At 34.5% G+C, this 17325-nt stretch overlaps 1 protein-coding gene across 1 annotated transcript in view; it reads left to right on the forward strand.

Moving 5' to 3' along the window:
- The window catches only part of FGF10 (fibroblast growth factor 10), a gene marked incomplete at both ends in the record, with an annotated part of 55085 nt that extends 42887 nt beyond the window's left edge, over positions 1-12198 (forward strand). Inside the window, 2 exons of the mRNA XM_079548092.1 lie at positions 8342-8445; positions 12001-12198. Coding sequence (XP_079404218.1) covers positions 8342-8445; positions 12001-12198 — 302 coding nt within the window. The remainder of the gene's footprint in view (positions 1-8341; positions 8446-12000) is intronic.
- Between the last annotated feature and the right edge of the window lie 5127 nt (positions 12199-17325).

A 17325-nucleotide genomic window follows, 5' to 3' on the forward strand; every position in this document is an offset into this window, starting at 1 on the left:
ACAATAACTTGGTCAGTTTGAGTTATCAGTTGTAACCCCTCTATCCCAGAAACAGTTCAGACAATTAACTCTGACATTTGGCAGCCTGAAGTCTTCAGATTCTTACATTTTCCATCAACATTCATAGAGCTAGCAGTACCTATTCTTGTCTTGGCTCAAAGCATGTAGCTCAAGAAATCTAAACTATGATTGGTATAGATACATATGTTTGGCTTTATAGCCACTCCATCTCCATAGCATAAATTAAATTTAAAGAAGGAAGAAAGAGCCTTTGTCATCTTCTCTCTCTTTAAATAACTCCAGCAGTACTGTGGAGAAAGGATGACATGATTGCACATAAGTGATGAAAGTGAGGGACAAGGTGTCCCTAAAAACTAATCTGAGCTCAAATGAAAGCATAGATATGTTCTCTTGCATTCACTTTGGTTAAGTTTCACATCTGACTTTTGACATCTAGCAGAGAAAGCACTGGTATTCAGAACTGCCTATTTCTTCACTGACTAGTGGATAGAATTCATTTTTAATTACATGTCAGAATGTATTTCACATGCATGTCAGGATTGCTTCCTGACATTCAGCTACATGAAGTAGCTAAATTTAAGCTCCTCTTTTGCTGGCTAACAGATCTTACTATTGTATCAAGATTTTCTCTTCATATGTACGATAGTGTTTCCATCTTTCCCTTTACTTAAGTGTACAGAGCAGCTTTGGTTGAGTGGTCCTTGTTCTGTTCTGGAATCAAACTCATAAAAGGAGTAGATAGGAAAGGAGGAGAAGATTATTTTCCTTTAATCCCTCTGTGGATCTGATAAAGAGCTCTAATAATTAGTCTTTTTTATGGTCCTTGTGCACAATGGATGTTTCGTGATTTATGCCAATACTGTCCTCATGCAGGAGGGCTCTGAAGTCCTGTTCCCACAGTCTTTCAGAAGTCTGGACATTTATCTCAGGCTTATCAACATGCATCAGATGTCAAAAACCTCATGGGACATTCACATTTTGGCTACATTTGATCTAACTATGACATATCAGAAACTTTCTTTGTGGTATTTCAATGTTTGAACATCTGATTTAGAGAAGGAAGGGTTGAGGTCTCAACAAATATTAAATAATAATAAAAAGCACCAAACTGATTTTAACTTCAAATAAAATTTTGGTTTTAAGTTGAAGCTTAGGTTATAGTTCAAGTTGTTGCTTATTTCAGATTTCTGTCTGTAACTTTTGTGTTGCAGATTTATACCTGAAGCTATACTTCACATGCAGCCACAAAATCCAGAACATTACATTTTAGTGGAACTACTTTGCTTGATTGAAAGTGCTTCCAAAGGCAGCCCTTGTATATGCCATTTTATTTTTCGTAGGTTTATTTTCTGCTCCATAATCTTCTTTCTGAAGTCAAAAATTATTTAGCAAAACAAATAAAAAATAGGAATGTGTTTTGATTTGGAGATGTTTTCAACATGCCCTCCACAGATGTAAATGGTGGAAGAGGAAGGAAACAGACTCAGCAGCCTCTCATTCCTTAGCATTTCACTCTTTTCTTGTATGACCTCATCCAATCAATCTTCTCACTTCTTTAAAAAATCTGTTTTCAAATCACCTGTTAAGAACAGGTTTTTGAACAGTGAAATCTTCAACATGATGCTTTATCACCTACTTTGCGTGATCCAAGCCACCATCAGTCAAAAGAGCCCTCCCAGAGACTATCCGTGGATGTAGACCAAGCCAAACATCTCACAACTCAGGTTAGAGGTGTGTTGCCAAGTCTCCCTCTCTCTAGTTCCCAGTTACCTGCCAAGAGCAGCAGCTGCCCTCACAGGCCCAGCAGTTCCTTGCCATCATTTAGGAAACGGAAAACTTTCAGATACTCTCAGTTATCATCACATACCATCCAACTGAAATCACTCTTCATCTGCAATATTTATTCACAAGAACTAAAATGAACAGGAGGGACTGGCTGTGGATTTCCATATATGTGGCATCTTGTCTGAGATGGCAAGACTCTGAACAGGGGAGGATGCAAGATATCTCTTTTCCTCTACTTTAAAACTAGCACGGCAAACATATAGTGCATTTTAAGAACTTACTTTACACAGGACAAAGAAAAATGGCCACTGCTTCGCACTGCAAAGTTCAATTTGGCCCCAGAATCATGTGGTTCTTATTGCATGGCGTGATTGAGTATCGATAATGTATCTTGTACCATGTCAAGTTTACTGTTTTCTAACAAAGGAAAAACCTTATCGCAGACTTCCATTACCTGAAGGGGGCCTACAGAAAAGCTGGGGAGCAACTTTTTATAAGGGTAGTTAGCGATAGGATGAAGGAAAATGGTTTTAAACTAAAAGAGGGTAGATTTAGACTAGATATCAGTAAGAAATTATTTACTGTGAGAGTGTTGAGACACCGGAACAGGTTGCCCAGTGAGGTTGCAAATGCCCTCTCCCTGGAAGCATTTCAGGCCAGACTGGATGGGGCTCTAATCGGAGGTTTCCTTGCCTACAGCACGGGGCTGGAACTAGATGGTCCTAAAGGTCCCTTCTAACCCAAACCATTCCATGATTCTATGAAGAAATTGCCTGACATAATTTCAGGATGTTGTAGGATGTTATGTAAATTTTTTGCTTCATATCAGTGACATTTTTATAAAAGCATAAGAAATTTTGAATTAGAGTTCAGAATTATGAAAGAGTTTTTTTTGTTGTTGTTGTTGTTGCTTTAAACAGTCCCTCTGTGTGCAGCAAGACAGCTTTCTTTTACTTTCTCATTTATATAATGATCACTTTTATAAACCGTAAAAATACAGTTTATTTAAGTTAAATATATTTGGGTTCCACTGGGAGTATTCCCAGCCCTTGGGACCTGTAAATACAGCACATGCATAGCTACAGGGCACATCTCTTGATATTTAAAATGTTTCTAATTATGTTGAGATGGAAATGGTTTGGATATTGAAAGCCATGCTTTTACAGTGGATGTGGTCAAAGGGGATTAGTTACAATTGTTAAAGTTTACAGAATAATGGCTGTAAAATAATAGTGTACTATCTGTTTTAAAGCCATAACGGAATCCACAATGTTTTTCTGTCCTCTTTTTTTAACTTGTAATTTTATTTTTCTTTCCACACTCCTAAAGAACATGAAACTAGAAATTAGTAACTACCGACTAGATTTTTCCCCCTGAAAATAATATTTTTTTTATTGCTCATTATCAAATCTCATTACAAATGAAATTATTCAATAGAAATTATTTACTTTATTAATTTAGTATCTGATGATGCTGAGAACAAAATCAGATACAAAAAATGTATTAGTATTTGAAATACTGTTTCTGATTCTGTCTTTACAGAAAACTAACATGAATTCCAAATATGAAATGACATAGGCTAGAATACAAAAACAGCAAGTTCAAGTTAACTTGGGTGATTTACTTGGTTTTTACTTGAAAAAATTTACTCTCTATTCAGTGGTTTGACCAGGCTTCTAAAGATTGATTCTGAAAATGAGAAGGAAAATGACTTCTGAGATGACTGAAGATGAACTAAACATAAAACAGCTATCTTTATAATGAGAAAAACAAAAGGTCTGAAGACAAGACCTCTACTGAGAAGAAGGATGGGAAACGTAGTTTTTAAATTATAAGTACCTAAGAAATGATTAACTAAATGAATTAATACTCATACCAAATCTACTCAGTTTTCATGAGTGATGGGCTAAAATCTCCATTTTAAGAGAGAAGTGTTAGACGTCACACATTTGCAAAAGATTTTTGAAATTAATGTTTCTAAGGCTATTCTCTTAAACAAGATCTGCCAGTAAAATCTAGGTGAAAGTCTTATATAGAAAACCAGTATAAGGAGCTAACAGTTTTTTCAGTGTTGGTCTGAACAGGGCCATCAGGTTCTTCAAGATTCTCTTTGAAGAACCTAAAATTTATTAACAACTTAAATGAAAGAATTGAAAATACCGTCATAAATGTTGTTGATTCTATTAAGTATGGAATATTTTGCAAGTATTTTAGGTCTGAATAAGCACGATGTATTAGAAAAGTGATAGAATAAAGAAAAGACCACTTAACTGAAGCATATGCAGAGTATGAAACTTAATTAGGAGTAAACAAATTCACAATTATATGATAAGTTTGCATTCCTTTCAAATATTTAAGAGTGGTAAATTACAAATTGAGATGAATCATGTTCCTGTGAAGAAGAAAGAAATATGCATAAATGTATGAAAACGCATATATCCATTGCAGGAAATGTGAAATATTTCTTCCTGTTTCAACACCAGTAAGACATTAGTAAGAGCACTACAGCTGTGCTGTGAGGACATGAATCAGAATGTTTAAAGGTCTAGAAAATCTAAAACCTTTAAGGAACACACGGAAAAACTGGACTAGCCTGGAATACTGAAGATAGTAGGTAGAAAAGTAGATGCGGTAACTTCTGAATGTGTAAAAGATTTCCGTCAGGAAAAAAAAATCTTTTTTCCTGTCAATTTACTGTTTAAACGAGAAATAATGGACTCAAATTGATCACGTCAAAAGATCATGTCAGATACCAGAAAAACATTCTAATGTAAATACTGTAGATAAATCACCTCTAATTTTACAGAAGTGTCTAAGGACAATTCATCTATCAACAATAGTTTTTCTATTTAAGGCCAAGGATTGCACTTGCCATGACATTCTTTCAGCTATATTGTCTATGACTATATATAAATTCTTACTTCCAAACTGTTGCAGGTGAAGAATATTAAACTTTAAACTTTAAAGTGTTTATTCTTGAAAGACAATGGAAATTATCTATATTTTTTATTTCAGTGCTATAGAAGCCTAGTCATGCTGCATGACTATCACAGAAACTATGAGGAAAATATAGAAAATTGTGCACCCTCAGAAAAGTCAGTTTTATTAGATGGTCAATACACTACAGTTTTATGCTTCATACTCTATGTCTCAATTGCTGTTCTTTACACATTCCTGTTGAATTTAATAATGACTCAAGAATAATGAAATACATATTTTCACCCTTACATCAAAGAGGCTTGATTTAAATCCAGTCTGTTTCAACGTTCTGGAAATTCCTTATCACTTTTGTGTGGAGATCTGTGTCAGATGAGTTGATGCTCTCATATTGACCTCTGGAATTTGTGTCTACATCACTGACACCTATGAAAGGATTCCCATTGCCTTGAGTAGATTTCTATGAAACTCATGAAAGAAATTCCTCAATGAAAATCTGTAAATGTTGCTGAATAATTTCCAATTTAGAAAATAGATAATTGAATGCTTATAATGAGTGCATAACTCCATAAATTCTCCAGGATGTGCACTTAGCAGCAAGGTAGATACATACCAAGCCAGATCCCTGCTGCCCAAGAGGCAAAAGATCAAGAGTAGAAAATCACATAACATTTTTTAACTTCCAAATACACAAAATATAGTGAGAATATATCCCGGATCAGTAGTTATGAGAACAAATTGATAGTAGTTTTGAAGAATTCAGCTACATTTAGCTGCAGTTAATAGCATAATGTGGTGGATACAAGTCAGTTACTGTGCTTTATAATTTTAATGTCATAAGATTGCTCATGACTTTCTTTTGGCTGCCTCATTGAAGATGTAATAGCATAGGATATTGTGACCAAACTTTACCAGAAGCATATTAATATATTTTTATATATTCTGTGAATACTTCTGTTACTTTATCTTGCGTGTTGTATTGTAGAGTAATATATCATTGTTATTCAAGTGCAAAATTGTTAAAATTTAGTAATTCAATACAAGTTTCATATTTAAACACTGTTTTTCTCCAGCCACTCTCAGAAGTTTCACATGTGTAGTAGTCTGTTAATCCAATATGGTGTGATTGTTAAAGGATAATGTGACAAACTGTAATTTAGTTTAATCCATTTCAACATATAACAAATAACAATGGCACATTTTTCCGCTATCAGATTCTCTTTTTATTGTTACTAGTGTTGTTAGAGATCCAGCCCAGTTTTACTGATGAGACAGTTTGGGCACACATATATTAATTTCTGCACTAACATTCTTCTGACTAAGAATCTAAATTCTTCTCATCTTTTTTTGGCATGGAAAAGTCCTAAAAATATTTTACTTACATGAAAAGAAGACAGTGTTGTATCACACTTTCTTCCTCTTCAATGGCTTGTCACCCACATAACCTAAAGCGTTATACTTAACACTGCTTTAGAGACTTCAGAGCACAACTACTTTAGGGGATAACCAACAGGAGAGAAGTATTGAGGACCGCTGCTCCGTATTAATTCTCTAGCAGAAAATCAAGAAAGAAACTTTGTTTTTTCATTGTTGTGAAAATGCATAACATTATTAAGTAGAAAAATCATAATAGCCTTTGGCCAGTATGGGCTCACAGATCTGTTTGTCATGAGCTAGCTATCTAGACCTTAAGGAGTCCTCCCAACCTTTCTTGAGATTAGAGAGTGTAACTCTCTTCATTTTCTCTTCATAGAACTCCTTTGCAACTGTAAAGTCAGCCTTAAAAGTAGGATATGGATCTTAACTGACTCTACCTGCACATTTTCTGGATCTTTCTCAATTATTCCACTAAAGTCATCTTATTTTCATCTAAGGACCTTGTGCTAATTCCAAGCTAACGTTACTCAGAAATAACATATGGAAGTTCTGTTTAGAGTTTTCATTTATCTAACTGACCATATCTTTTTCCACTTGGAAAATATCTTTTTCCACTTGGAAAGTACTGAGGCAGTTCCAGATATCAGAGAGGCTTTTGCTGCTACTGAGTTGGATATCTCTGAGTTTGGAAACTCTTTTTCCTGCTCCCTCACAGGTAGCAGAATTGCAGTGCCATGTGTAACTGTGTCTTCACTGTTAGTTCAAATCCCCTGAATTTCAAGCTTGAGAGGGGATTTGTGCAGATGTGTTCTCATATAACTGTAAGAAAGTTAGTGGATATTCAGCACTATCACAGCATAGGTGAAGACATTTTGGTATATATGTATAAACTCTATCCTTAGCAGAGCTGATTTTTCATGCTGATTTCTCATTTAATATAAAAAAAAAAAACAGTGAAAGAGTTTTTGCTGCGTACTAAAGTCCACATGCTTTCACAGTGCGTAAGCAGCATAGTTTTCAGGGCATTTCCTGATAAAAGCACTGAATAGCCAGCTATACTGTTGATGTGTTGTTGGCATAAGGAATTTTTAAGTAAATGAAAAAACATGAATTTTCTAGTTCTTTCAGATAAAATGCAATGGACATAGTTAGGAGGAAATTGTTGCAGGTTCATTTTTTTAAGTGAGCTAACTCATCAATGTTGTTTCAGGTGACCCAATACTCTTTGTTGGCTCCATCTAGGATATTTTCCTCTAAGATTTCTCATTACTTTTGCACTTCTTGCAGTTTCCGCAGTGGTAGCCCCTTTGTGAGCACTGAGTTAAATGGTCTTGTATTTTGACTATTAGTACTTCAACATCAGTAGAAACTCTGGAGCCTCAATGCTACCTGAAGAAAAAACCCAAACATTTAGAAGTCATTTGGTTAGACCTGTATTTGTTCTATGTGAAAGTATATGTGCTAAAACAATGTAGCTATCCAATTGCTTTAATAATAGCTGAAAACAAACTTCTGAAGTCACTCACTATCTAAGTGCTACTATCTTCTACCGGTCCCAACTCAGTATGCAGAAAATACAGACAGAAAATACAGAGATGAAAAACTCTGTCTCCCATCACTGGCCCCTTGAGCCATCCAGTATCCCAGAAATAGTTTGTTTTAAAGAAACAAGGCTTAATCATATTTATTACAAACAGAGTAAAATGTTTCTGATATCTGAAAGGCAAAGAAGATAATGTGGCCATTAGGGTTAGTCTTACTATATCCCAAGATGTCAACACGCTTGCCAAAAAATGAATTTATCAGCTCAGCATAGCAAAGAGATTTAGTTTATCTAAATGTCCTACAAGGAATAAATAGTTTACCACTGGTTTTGTAGATTGGGATAAATCTAACATTCTATTGACATATGCTATAGATTTAATTTAATGCTGTGGTTCAGATGTCTCTTCTGATAAATCTTAGGAAAATCTATGCTAAGAAGAATGGAGCTGTTTCAGTATTTATGGGATTTAAAATGCGGGGTTAGCAAAGGAAACATGTTAATTGAAACAATATTTGTGTATGTTTTTGCAGTGGTTTGGAAAAGAGTATTGCTGAAGTCTATTGGTCAGTTGGTGCTGAATACTAGAGGTGGAATATTGTTCAAGTTTTTTGCTGTTTTTCTGTAGTGAGAAAATCCCTTAATGAAGCAATTAAATATTTTAATTTCTATTTTTAGGCATATTGGAGATAACATCTGTAGAAATTGGAGTTGTGGCAGTTAAGTCCATCAAAAGCAACTATTACTTAGCTATGAACAAAAAAGGAAAAGTCTACGGCTCTGTAAGTACTTTCTTTTACCTTCTCAACAGATGGCAGTAGTCAGCATTCCTCCCCCTGTTACCTACTGAAAACCCTACTTGCCCATGTATTACTTCTAAATAAAGCCCTTCATCAAAATTTCATCCTCTGGCAGTATCACATCCATATGCTCCGAGTTCCAGGCATTTATTGTGCGCACTGCTTCAGTCACATTTCTTACTAACTAATAGCTGGTTGAGAAGGATCTAAAAAATGTAATCATTAAGATTAGATTTCCTTGTTTTTCTGTAGTACTACCACATTTATTAGACTGTATTATTCTGAAATGATAACTTGTACCCAAAATCTTGTAAAACGTCAGCTGATGTCTAACCAGATTGTCTAACTATGAATGCTGAGAAAATTTCTAGAGCAGCCAGCTATAGATTGACTATACCAGTTGATATGCAAGTTTGTAGACAGTACAAGGAGACAGATTTTGACTGAGAAGAATTTGGCTATCATTTGAAAATTGTCCATAAATTTGCATTTATGTAAGTCTGGGTTAACTGGTCTTTCCATTAGAAAAAAAAAAATTACTACCCAAATATTTTTAGCAGGAAGCAATATGACCTATAATTCTAACAAACTCCAGTTTATACTCACAGATCCACACAATGGCACAGACACCAAATTGTTGTGTTATTACATATTGTTTTCTTTGTACAAGTCAGCTACAAAGGTAATGAGCCAGTTTTCAGGCTTTAAAGAGAACAATGTAGCTAAGTCTGTCCCTGCTGAAAATTGCAAAGCAATGGTAGCCTGAGACTAGCAAGAACATCAGCTAAGCTCAGGGGGACCTAAACATCTGTCCACCGTGTAAAGAAGCAATTCTTTTATGTAGTGGCTTTAGTTCATACAAACAATGCAAACTGTCCTTCTTCATCCACACTGTTTCTTGTCAGTCCTGGTTCACAAAGTTACCTTTGACCCCTAGCGTTGAAGAACTGTGTTAAGAATAGAAAAGAACTGTGTTAAGAATAGAAAGGCCTGAACAGAGAAATTATTCTTTAGCTCCTATAAATGCAGATTTTAATTTGAAAAATTACACTAGTCAGAAGAACTAGATGATCAGTGGTCAGTCCTTCACCGTTGATAGGTGTAAAGGTACACTGAGCAGCTCACAGTTACCTTTTGTCAGTTAAGCTCCAGTGCTACACTGATCACAAGCATGCTTCTGGACCTACGAAAAGGTGCTAGCTTAAATCACCATCATAAATTTGTATGTCTCCGTTTAACACAGTCATCTATGATGATCTACCCCAAAACCCGCAATAAGTTTTCCTACTCAAGTTGTTAGCCACTGCTGGTGTGAGAATTCATGCCAACCATATACACGCACAAAAAGAAAATGGAGCAGCTTTCATGTACCATAGGTGGAAACTGCTGCCAAAAGATTCAGTAATTCACAGTGTATTAGAAATAGTGCTGACAGGAGGATACGAATGTGGAGAGCCTTTTTTTTTAATTCCAACTGAGATAATTTTTCAATATTCACATAATAAAATCACAACATAATGACTTATCAAAACGTATTCCATAATACTTCAGAGATTTCAAGAATGCTTCTGTTATTATTTTTCCCATCCTCCCAAGACTTGCAGATAGACTTATATTACTACAGTGTGGCAGCTTGCAGATGGATATGAAAAGCAGAACTAATAAAAATTTTAAAAACACTCTTAAGCATGTGCACAATAGACACTGGTGCAGGGCTATACTGAAATTCGTTTGAAATGAGCAAAGCAATTCTGGGCTAACACTCAGACCCCTGCCAATAATAATTCTTAGCCACTTCTCAACATCATCTCCTCTCTCTGTATTGTCTAAGAATAGAAACAAAAGTTTGGATTACAGTGTGGTTCTGCATCTGAGAAAACAAATCAGGACTCTGTCTCTCTGTTTTATCAGTTTTCTCTGTTTATCAGATACGTTGGCATCTGACTGACTGGTTAGAACAAGGGAGACAAGGAAGATGAATTATTTGATTCATTTAACAAAATAACATTCTGGCAGATCAGAGAAATTATTGTGGATTTGAAATGTGATTGATAGTCACCTGCTTTCTTAATATCTTGACATGGGAGGTGACATATTATTACTGCAAGTAAAAGTTAAACAATCTGTATGTAAAACATCTGTCTGTATGAATACAATCAGTATTAATGGTTGTTTAAATAATTACTCATGCAAAAACGGGAAAACGTTTTGAGAGACCAATTGGATTTGAGTGTGCTCAGTTCCGTTAAGAAAATATGTGTGCTCTGTGGTCTGAACAGCAACTAAGGAAGACATTAATGATAGACCAGAAAATGCTTACTATATCAAAGCACTGAACACTAGCTAGTTTAACTTTTTTTTATTTAAATTAATAGAAATGAAAATGTGTATTTTTAATTATTCTTATTACCTACCCTATTTCACTTTAAACAATGTAAGTCAGTCAAGCAATGTCCTTTTTATTAATGCAGATACTTTCTATATTTTTAGCTCAATAACTAAGGATTTCCATCATAATTAAAAAATCCCTGAAATTCTCATTTGCACCATAAAAAATGTTTCATTATTCAGATATATTTCTCATCTGGTTCATAAGTAACCTAATATCACATATAATTAATATATCATACTCTGAGATTCTGATGTGTTTCTACTTCAGCTGTGAAATGGCATCTTGTTATCTGAAATGTAGAAGAAATAAAAGGCCAGTTTTTGGTTGCAGTTTAACCAAAATGAATATTCCATTTTCAAAAGATTTCTGTAGAGAACATCAGTAATTATGTGATCTAACTTATTTATATGTAGTAATTGCTCATTTTTGAAAACAAAGCATTTTTCTCTTTTCTGTGAAGAAGCAGATAAAAGTTCATTTAACATTCTAGGAAAAAAAAAAATTGTGCTTGTATTTTTTATCCTTTCTAGTTAAACAGCAACTAGATCTCCTTTAAAAATGGAAAACATTAATTCCTAATATTCTACCCAGAATTACTCTCAAGTTTAATTGATTATCTTCTCAATAAGACATAGGACTACATATGAATCGTAAAGGCTAGTAAATGAATCTTTTTTAGGCTAAGCCCATCAATTCAGCAAAGTATATGGGCCTCACATCCACTGTAACAGCAGTGTAACAGTGATTTATACTCATCAAAAAAGTCCTTTTTCATTGCCAGTGTGGTGTAAAGGATCTCACTTTCAATAAGAAATAAGCCTAAGCCATGCATGCTTGTTTAACACATGGTATCAATAATCTGATTCAAGATATTTAAGGGATGTATTTATTAGAACTGGGGTATGATGAACAATTCCAAGATTGCTACCTTATACTTTATGACTGAGAATTTGATTTAATATTGTTATATTCCACTACAGAGAAGTTGCATTTCTAAGTGAATTATGTCATTTTATTGCTTAATTATGCAAAACTGATCTTTTTTCTGCTTTTTGCAATCTAAGTGCTGTTGATGTCAATGGTATGTACACAGTGAAATGTTACGTCTGTTCTGAAATGGTGTATTTGTTTTATTCTTTCAACAGAAGGAGTTTAATAGTGATTGCAAATTGAAGGAAAGAATAGAAGAAAATGGATACAATACATACGCATCCTTAAATTGGAAGCACAATGGAAGGCAAATGTTTGTTGCTCTGAATGGAAGGGGAGCCACAAAGAGGGGACAGAAAACAAGAAGAAAAAACACTTCAGCTCACTTTCTTCCAATGGTAGTAGTGTCATAGATGGAGGAACTATTCTATCAGTGCAGTTGAACCAAAGGCTCTTATGTCAATAATAATTGGTAATCTTCTTGAAGAATAATTGCAAAGAAATAGTGCAGACATCTGCTTGTTTGAAAAGAGCAGGGGAATCCTCTGAAGCTTTTGTACTAATTACTGGCAAATGAAATACTTTTATTTAATTCAGTGTTCTATCTTAAGAGCAAGATAGAAGCTGAATCAAAGGGGATATAAGTCATTGCCAGTGTGAACATTTTTTTTTCTCTCTGCAACAGAACTTAAGGAATGTGAGACAATCTAATGAATGATCTTCGTGGGGAAAGTTATTTATGGAATACTAACTCATATCAAAGACCTTAATTGCTCATTCAAGCCTATGAACAGTTAGACATGCAAGCATTTACTGGAAGCACTTGGGTCATATGCACAAATAAAGATGCTTCTGGAGAAGCCTTGTGGAAGAATGGATAGGATTAAGAAATATAATCAAAGCAGTATCAAACTGTTCTAACAAAACGAATAGTATGGTTTGCTTGTATGTTCTAACTTCACTCCTTTTTATTTCTCTCTAAATTATTTATTTAATAGGATGTTAAATATCTTTTCTTTTTTTTTTTTTTTTTTTTAATTTGAAATGTTTTCCTCATTTGCTTCTTTGTTGTTTTCCCTTTTTCTCAGTACTTCACACAGGATTGATAAGTTAAAATATCAGAACCTTGTAAGTACTGTGAGAATAGGTAATGGACAAGGCTTTAAAGGCAGAATTTAGTGTGTATAATCCGTTTTGTTTTTTTTTTCTAACTCTCTTGCACTTAAGCAAAAGACCAAACATGCAGTGCTTGGATTAATGGTATTGTGTGTCTTTATGTTTGAGAGGTTTTCTTACTTATTAGCACTCAAAAACAAACTTCAAGAAATACTTGCTTCAAAGGGACTTTCTGCTATTTTTAAACTGAGAGCAGGGGCCACCTCTGTACTTGGGTATCGATGTATCTGTGTGTATATTCATCTGACTTTGACTTCAGTGTGGAATTAAGAACAAATGCATTGCAATCAGTAAGAAATTTTGCAGCAAGCACTGGGCTAGAACCTAGATGTGGACAGTCCTGTTAAAATCGCTGATAATTCCATTGTTAAAATTAAACAATATGAAATTTCCAAGAGTGACAGAATCACAGAATTGTAGGGGTTGGAAGGGACCTCCAGAGATCATCGAGTCCAACCCCCCTGCCAAAGCAGGTTCCCTACAGCAGGTCACACAAGTAGGCGTCCAAGTAGGAGTTAAATTTAGTCTCTGAAAGATGAGATAGAAACACAGTCCTGCACTCCCTATTCAATTAATATGGCCATTCAGCACATTTGTCCTTGTTAACAGCTTGAAGAGTCACAGAAAAAGAATGGGAATAATACCTAAATAAGGACTGAGGGACAGGGAATCCAAAATCATGCTCGTGCATTTATCAGAGATTATTACTCACATGTATATTATATATGAGAGCCAACAAAAAAGCTGTGCTGGTATCCAGCTTTAGCATGCCTTTCATATCCACCTTAGTCACTGAAGGCTCCAAATGCATAATATCCAGCACATTTTCATTAAGTGTTACTATTCCCATGGCTTAACTTGAGCAACTGCAGTATAACAAAATTAAGCATAATACGAAGTCTGTTCAATTAAAGGTACATAAGGTTTGTTTTATGTTTTGCTTTACTCTGTAATTTTATAGAGCTCTGGATAGCTCACCAATGTAACCATATTGAGATTCATTTTGTTAGAGCAGATAAATAGAAAACAGTACAACAAATAATTTGTACCACTGTCTTCACATTGTATTCCACTAAATAAATAATTAAGCCTTTGCAGTGTCTGTAGTAAGAAACAGAAGTAGTATAATATTATTTTGTTCTAAATACTTTTAAGTGATAACTATGAGATTATATTGATGATGCAGTTTTATCTTCAATATTTCTTGTTGTGAAAAAGTCATTTCTATTTTTATTGTTTGGAAACTGTATTTTGGTACAAAGGAGAGCCTTGCTTAATGTTTCTTTTTGAGAATGTTTAATCTCTATAAAGGCTGGTGTTGTTGGAATCTTCTCTAAGTTATTTAAGTCAATGTTTAACCAGCACTTCAATCTTAATCTGTTATTTAAGTATTAGCTGTTAAAAAAAAAATAGCTTTCCCATGAAAATACAAAGTGGTCAGACTGTATTTCCTGTCTTTAAATAAAGTTAACTCTTTTAAAACCAGAAAGTAATTCAAGACACAACATTCTAACTGATAGCTAACATTACATTTCATGGTTCTTTATCTCTAGCTTGCTTCTTCACAAATGAGGTTTTCTAGAAATGGAAATAAGAACTTAAGATTTTAAATGTAATTTTAGGTGATCAGCAAAATTTAATGACCATAATAAATGTGAATTTCTGCTGTTAAAAATTTGTAATCGATAATTAGAACTGACAAGACATAGTGGACCACCCACAATGAACATTCAATGTTAGCCTGGGTAAATGCAGTATTGGATTACTACTTAAAGAACATTTAGGGTACAAATGAGGTTCTCTTGACAGAATTACCTAGTTTATATGATCAGGGGAGGGTTTTGCATAAATATTATCATAGTACTCAAAACACTATGCTGCTCAGAGGCCAAAATCGGGAAAAATATCACTTTTCCAAAGTGAGTCAGGAGACATTTCTAACATGAATTTCTTAGAATGAACCAAAATAAAATGTCCTTGAAGGAAACAATGATTCCTGTGTGATTAGCATCTGTAACACCCACTGGTGGTGGGAGGGGAGCAAACTGCAGGCCTTTTTTCTAGAGTTTCACAGTTCCTCAACCATATCCTCTGTTCTCTGTCAGACAGACTCTTGAGGAAGAGAGATTTAAAAAAGAAAAGAAAAACAAAAATCACTGAGCAACAATGTATAGCATGTTATATTTAAATAAAAGTAATAAAATATGGGGAATAGAGAATAAGACTATTGTCTTTGTTTTATTAACCTGAATTGATACTGCAAAATACATATAGAAAGGGAAAAGATACGTTGTACTGCAGGATGTGGTTTGCTGCTATATAGCACTGAAACAAAACAAAAATCACAAGGACATTTATAAAGTTTCTTTAATTCTTTGCATGTGTAAGTCAGCTATCTCCACACTAATAACAACCAAATGCTTTAAATTCTTCCCATAAGTATTCAAATTCACCTAGTTTATACAGTGGAAAAAATAATGAATTTAAAGCAAGGACTTTTGATGAAAGAATGGTGGATTTTAGGAAGAAGAAGGAGTACTTACACTTTTAAAATAAACCTTCGGAGAATGAAAAATAGTTGCACTTTATGTAAGATTTCATTCAAGGCATTCCAGGTTATAAAGTTCTTTAGAGATTAGTAAACTTAACTAATACAAGTTTGTGAGTCAACATTTGTAATCCATGCCTCTGCTGAAACTGAGTATCTGCATTCACACAATCAGTCATAGCTGCTTCAAGGACTTGATCTTGAAAATAATGCAGGAAGACACTATTTTGAAGCATCATTTTTTACTCTCTTAAATTAGATTGTGTGGCAGGATTCATACTCCTAATTTCCTATTCACTTGGAGTGAGAATACGTTAACACAAAAACATGTGTAACTGTTCTGCTACAGTTAGTCCATGTATGATTGTTATAGAATAATTAAAGTTGGAAAAGATGTCTGAAATCATCTAGAATCATCTAGAATCTAGCTCATCCATCAACCCAGCAGCACCAATATTGCCCACTAAACTTTGTCCCTAAGTGATGCATGAATGCACTTCTTGAACACCTCCAGCATCAGTGACTTCACTACCTCCCCAGGTAGCCCATTCCAATGCTTCACCACTCTTTCACAGAATAAATTTTTCCTGATATCCAACCTGAGCCTCTACTGGTACAACTTCAGGCCACTCCCCCTCATCTTGTCACTAATTATCTGGGAGAAGAGGCTGACCCCCATCACACTACAACCTCCTTTCAAATCATTGTAGAGAGTATAAGGTGAGCCTCCTCTTCTCCAGACTAAGCAATCTCAGTTCCTTCAGCTGTTCTTCATAAAACTTGTGCTCCAGACCCCTCACCAGCTTTGTTGCCCTAACTGACTGAACCATTTCAGTGCAACCACAAATAACAGAAAAACACATGCAAAGTTATTTTCCCATCACAGTATGAGCAAGAAATGGAATATGAAAAATTATTTTGTTTTGCACCTATCAGATTAAGATTTACAGCTATGTCTACCCACTCAAAATATTTGAACCTCATTTTTAACTATATGGAAGCCTTCTCAGACTATGTTTTGTTTTGGGATTAACTATCTAGTACTGGCATTTTCCAATGAAGCACAGTGAATCTCACATATCTGGCTGATGTCTTTTCACTCACTAATCACAGAAAAAACACATGCTGTGTCCTTTGCTCAAACCAGTAATGTAAAGAAAACATGCCACTGTGAAAGGAAAAATAAAGAAACAATGACTAAGCCTCAAGTAAGTTATTAGGAAGCAGTGATCTTTAGGTTACAGCAGATTAAATGAGGAGAATTTGGACTCCTGAAATTCTCTACCAGAACTTCTAAAGAAATTCCATACATTAGCACTCTAAAACAAAATACTAACCCGTACACTTGAATAAATAGATATGCTGATGGAAATGTCTTGCTAGTCCATTGTCAAAATATAAGACTATGTGCATCACAGTACATGAAAGAAAAAAAAGCAACACAGGTATCATCCTAGTGTATATTTCTATATGAAATGTGAAATGACACTAATAGACAATATGGTGTAGCAGAAAAGCAGAATCTACTATTTCATCAGAGCTTAGACTCTATATGTTGAGATAATGCAGTAAAAGTAGAATCAGAATACTACAGCCTCTTTATAACTACTGTATTAAAGTGAGTGTGTGGCTTCACTGGGCTTCAGTGTAGCCAAGATTCATTCAAGACCCAGATGTCCTATTTCCCCATTCAAATGGGGAAAATACTTGATTCATACTTCAATACTTCATTGATACTTTTGATTTATATACTATATTATAATACTATAATAATAATATATACTATAAATACTATAATAATAATAATATTATAATA

The sequence above is a fragment of the Tetrao urogallus genome (genome assembly GCF_951394365.1).
Source record: "Tetrao urogallus genome assembly, chromosome: Z".
Classification (NCBI taxonomy): Eukaryota; Metazoa; Chordata; class Aves; order Galliformes; family Phasianidae; genus Tetrao; species Tetrao urogallus.